At 39.1% G+C, this 4736-nt stretch overlaps 1 protein-coding gene across 1 annotated transcript in view; it reads left to right on the top strand.

The window, feature by feature from the left end:
- IER3IP1 (immediate early response 3 interacting protein 1) overlaps positions 1-4294 on the top strand; it is a 14112-nt gene extending 9818 nt beyond the window's left edge. The window contains exons 2-3 of the mRNA XM_006835112.1: positions 1187-1288; positions 4134-4294. Of these exons, the coding sequence (XP_006835175.1) occupies positions 1187-1288; positions 4134-4189 (158 nt within the window). The 3' untranslated portion in view covers positions 4190-4294. The remainder of the gene's footprint in view (positions 1-1186; positions 1289-4133) is intronic.
- Positions 4295-4736: the final 442 nt, after the last annotated feature.

Raw genomic sequence — 4736 nt, 5'->3', positions numbered from 1 at the left:
CCCTGTTCTGTTTGAACAACTGCCTCTTGGTCCATGTACAGATTCCTCATGAGCACAATTAAGTGTTCCAGAGTACTCATACTTCACAATGTTGTCCATAGCTTGTAATGATCCACACAATCAAAGGCCTTTGCGTAGTCAATAAAGCACAGGTAAATGCCACAGGAGAAGGTAGAAGGCCCATTTACAGAAAATGAGGGTAGAGGACTAACCTCGTCACCTCACAGATGGAGGCATGAAGAGGAATGTTGAGGAAAGGATGAGTATCTGCTGGTAGGATGGAGCATGCCGTTGAAGGCCCAGGAGAGCTGTGACCAGACGTAGGCTACAATTTCCCCAAGAAAGATAATGAATCTCAGTTACTGTGTTTTTGTGCCAATAATTATATTAGTGTTTGGGGTTTTTTCCCCTTTACCACTGCTGTCAAGTAGATTCCAAGGCCTACCAGCCCTGCAGGACAGAGGAGAGCTGCTCCCTAGGGTATCTGAGACTGTAAATCTTTACAGCTGCAGACTGCCTCATCTTTCTCCCACAGAGTAGCTGGTGGGTTCATAGCGCCAGCCTTCCAGTTAGCAGTCCTGTGCTTAATCCACTCTGCCAACAGAGTGTCAATAATTATGTAGGGCTTTATAAATTCTGAGTTGAGCTAATTAATTACTGAGCTTGACAGTGTGCTTTGGTTTTCAGTTTTGACCTGAGAAATATTTTGTTTCTTACTTTAAAAAAGGAAGGGGTGGAGGCTATCGGTGGTCTTCTGCACTAAATTAAATGCTATTGGATAATTTAGAGTGTCATTGATTTTATAATATCAAGGTATGTAAATGAGTTTGTTGCTGCTAAGTAAAAAATCTTCTTAAGTGCCATGGAGTCGGTTCCAACCCATAGCAACCCTGTATAGGGTTTCTGAGGAGTGTCTGTTGAGCTTGAATCGCCAATCTTGTGATTCAAACCAATTTTGTAGCCCAGCACATTAACCCACAGTGCCACACCAGGACGCTAAGTAGAAAAATAGAAAACGATAGAATATTTACACAATGTAATTTTAACATTTCTTAGAAGCCATATAATTTTATATTTGATGTCTTTAATAAGGGCTCAAACTAATCTTTTTAAAAGGTGAGAAATGAAGGAGCAAGGCAAGTACAGAATGAATTTTAACACCGCTAATCGTCTTTGTATTGTGCAGTTGGCTGGGGAACAGACCAGGGAATTGGCGGGTTCGGAGAGGAGCCAGGAATTAAATCTCAGCTAATGAACCTTGTTCGATCTGTAAGAACCGTGATGAGAGGTAAGAAAAAAAATGAGTGGAGTATTCCTTTTTTTTTTTTAACTTTTTATTGTGAATTGGGTGAAGGTTTACAAAGCAGATGGTCAGTTTTACATTCAACAGTTCATACACATTTTGTTTCATCTCACTGATTGCAGTCCCTTCCGTGCATACCACTGATTCTACTCCCTTCCTGTGTTTCCCGTTTCCATTCTTTCCCCTGTCCTAACCTGCTGAACTTAGCCTTGGGTAAATGTTGCCCTCTTGATCTCAAATGGTTGATTATTCTAAGGTGTGCATTATACCACTAGTGTTACTGTTCCCTTTATTGGTAGTTAGTGGCTGTGTACCAAGGAGTTGGTTCCAACTCTTATCACCCTATGTAGGGTTTCTGAGGCTGAACATTTTTACAAGAGCAGAAAGCTTCATCTTTCTCCTATGGAGCAGCTGGTAGATTCAAACTACTGATCTTTAGGTTAGCAGCCCAGCTTATAACCCACTATGCTACCTGAGCTCCCTGTGCCCTTTAGAGACCTATCTGTCATTTGGCTGAAAATTGAACCATTGAGGTGAATTCACTTCTGGATCTGAAGGGTGACTAAGGGCCATAGTCTCAGGGGTTCACCAGTCTGTATCGATCCAGTAAGCTTGGTCTTTTTATGATTTTGAGTTTCGTTCCACATTTTTCTCCCACTCTATACAGTGATTTGTGTTGTAATCCCTTTGAGAACAGTTAGTAAAGAGTAGCTGGGTACTGTGTAGATCTTTTGGTCTCAGGGTCATGGAGACAGATTTACCTAGTGCATTTGTCCAATGGTTTGGACTAATTAGTCCATAGTTTTCAAGTGTCTTCGATCTTCTTTCCTTTGGACAGGGAGAGACCAATAGTTGCACCTTAAATTGCTGTTCATTTTTAAGATCTCAGTCACTGTTCATCCAAGCAGGGTGTAGAGCATTGTCATTGTGGACTGTGTTATGCCAGTTGACCTTAATGTCCTCTGAGACCATCGTCCTGAGCCCCCAGGCCCAGTGGCTCATTCCCTCAAGGGAGTTGGTTATGTTTAAGAAGATTTTATAACTTTGCCTTTACATGCTATACTACATTCATGAACTTACCTTCTTTTCCTCTTCTACCTCTGGTAACCATAAAGAATGTTTTTTTAGTTTGATTCAAGAAGCAGAGGTTCAGAGTGTAAATGTTATCACATACCCTTATCATAATGGAGCATAGTTTCATGTGTGTGTGTGTATGTGTGTGAAAATAATACAAAGCAAAACATACACCAATTCAACAACATTGATTACATTCTTCAAGTTGTATGACTAGTCTCACTGTCCTTTTCCAAATTATTCCACTGCCATTAAGATCACCTCACTGCCCCCTAACCTTTTCATCCAGTCTTTCAAGTTGCTGTTCTCCGTTTGATCCCAGTTTAGATCGTTCTTTAAAAGAGAACAGTGCTCAAGCAGACATTCTTTACTTAGTAAGCCAAGTTGTTGTTTGGTCAAAGATGACTTCAGGGAAGATAGTTTCAGGTTAAATGTAAAGATTATTGCAGGGTAGTAATTCCCGGGAACCATTCAGCCTTAATGGCTCCAGAAAGTCTAGAGTTTGTTTGAATTTTTAATTCTGTTCCACATTTCCCCTCTTTTTAATATGGATTCTTCTATAGAATCTTTGATTTTAACATTCTGTAATGGTTGCTGGGTACCATCCAGTTCTGACCTCATGACAAAGAAGGCAGTTGTTTGTGGAGGCAATTAGCCTCAAATTCCAGTTTCTCCTCTGTTTCCTGCCTCTTCTGCTGCTCCTACCCCAGGCAAATAGAGGCTGCTTGTACCTTTGATTGACACTCTCAAGCTCTTAAGACCCCAGATACAGAGTGGAAAAAAAATTCTTTTGAACCCTGCTTGATTTCTGAAGTTATTGGGTTCGTCCTCAGCTTGCCTCTTATTCCTCCCGAAAGTATCTGATGCAAGTGGAATGTTCAGTGAGTGCTGTCATCTGCACATGAGGGGGCTTCAGAAAGTTCATGGGAAAATTCCACTGTTTTTTCATTCTACTTTTTCACAAACTTTTTGATGCTCCCAAGTATTACTTCTCAGAGTTGAAAGAACAGTGTTTTGCCTTTGGAAACTGTAAGTTGTAAAGTCATCTTGAGCCAGAAAAGCATTTAGGAGAAAAATAAAAGTCCCAAATCTGCCATTCTATTAGAAAATATCTTAGAGCCCTTCAAGAAAAGGAGTTCAATAACCTCTTACTTACAGCCATTAAAATTAGAGCATTTATTTACTTATTAACTATTCTACTCATGATTTTGGATAGAATAATATATACGTTCATTCTTAATTTAGCAGTGAAACTACAGAGTCTTTTTTGCATCACATTTTCATCTTCGTGTCACTGGCAACTGTGTGGGCCTGCGTCCTCTTTGCTTCCAGGTTCCCAGAGTGCACCAGTGCTCTCTGCGGTTGTTGCTTACTGATCTCGGTGTGCCAGTATGGGACCCTTATTCCAAACCAAGCCGCTTCTTTAAAAGTAAATGTTGATTATTATGACCCATTAGGACTCCTGGTATGACACTGGGATCAGCACTGGACTGTTAACTATAAGGCTGGCAGTTAACCCACCAGCTGCTCCTTGGAAACCCTTTACAAGGTTGCTATGAGTCGGAACAACTCAATGGTACTTAACAGCAACAACTTTCTGACCCATTGCATGTTTGAGTATTCCTGTTTCACCTATTTTTACATGATTTTAATGAGATCTTGTTAGATATTTCCATGATAATAATTGTGACCGTGTCTTTACCTGATATTTTCTTTATATTAATATTCTTTATCCCCCTTCTCTTTTCCTTTGCAGTGCCATTGATAATAGTGAACTCAGTTGTAATAGTATTACTTTTATTGTTTGGGTGAAGACCACCAGGGGAAATGGAGACTCAGAAGAAGAGATGACAGGAAGAGTTATTACTTCAGTCATTATTGGAAAGTAGATCTCTTAGCTGGCCAACCTTGCACTTGACAAAAATGTAAAGCTTACAATAAAACAAGAGTTCTTATATATCTGATTTTTTTTTAATGTTGCACTGGTAGTTTCATTACAAAAAGATCAGATGAATATAACGAAGACAGTAACTATCCAGGATTGAAATACATTTGATAGGACAGTAACTATCCAGGATTGAAATACATTTGATAGTTGATTGTTAATAATAGTTCAAACTGTGGTAAAGATTGTTAAAGGGTACAAAACAGTCACGTCTATGTTTGTAGAGATTTTTGTATCTCTCACTACTCAGGGATGAATTTTTTTCAAATTTTTAACATTCCTTCTGATTTAACTGTGATGTAAGAGGAATTCTCCCCTGAGATAAAATTTAAAGGCGTTTTTATAAGCAACCACTCCATATAAAATGATAGACTGGATAATTTTATTTTGAATTTTTTGGTTAACTATTTTGAT

The sequence above is a fragment of the Chrysochloris asiatica genome, unplaced genomic scaffold (assembly GCF_000296735.1).
Source record: "Chrysochloris asiatica unplaced genomic scaffold, ChrAsi1.0 scaffold00015, whole genome shotgun sequence".
NCBI classification, from domain to species: domain Eukaryota; kingdom Metazoa; phylum Chordata; class Mammalia; order Afrosoricida; family Chrysochloridae; genus Chrysochloris; species Chrysochloris asiatica.
The sequence above is the reverse complement of the archived record's forward strand: the minus strand, read 5'-3'. Positions and strand labels throughout refer to the sequence as shown.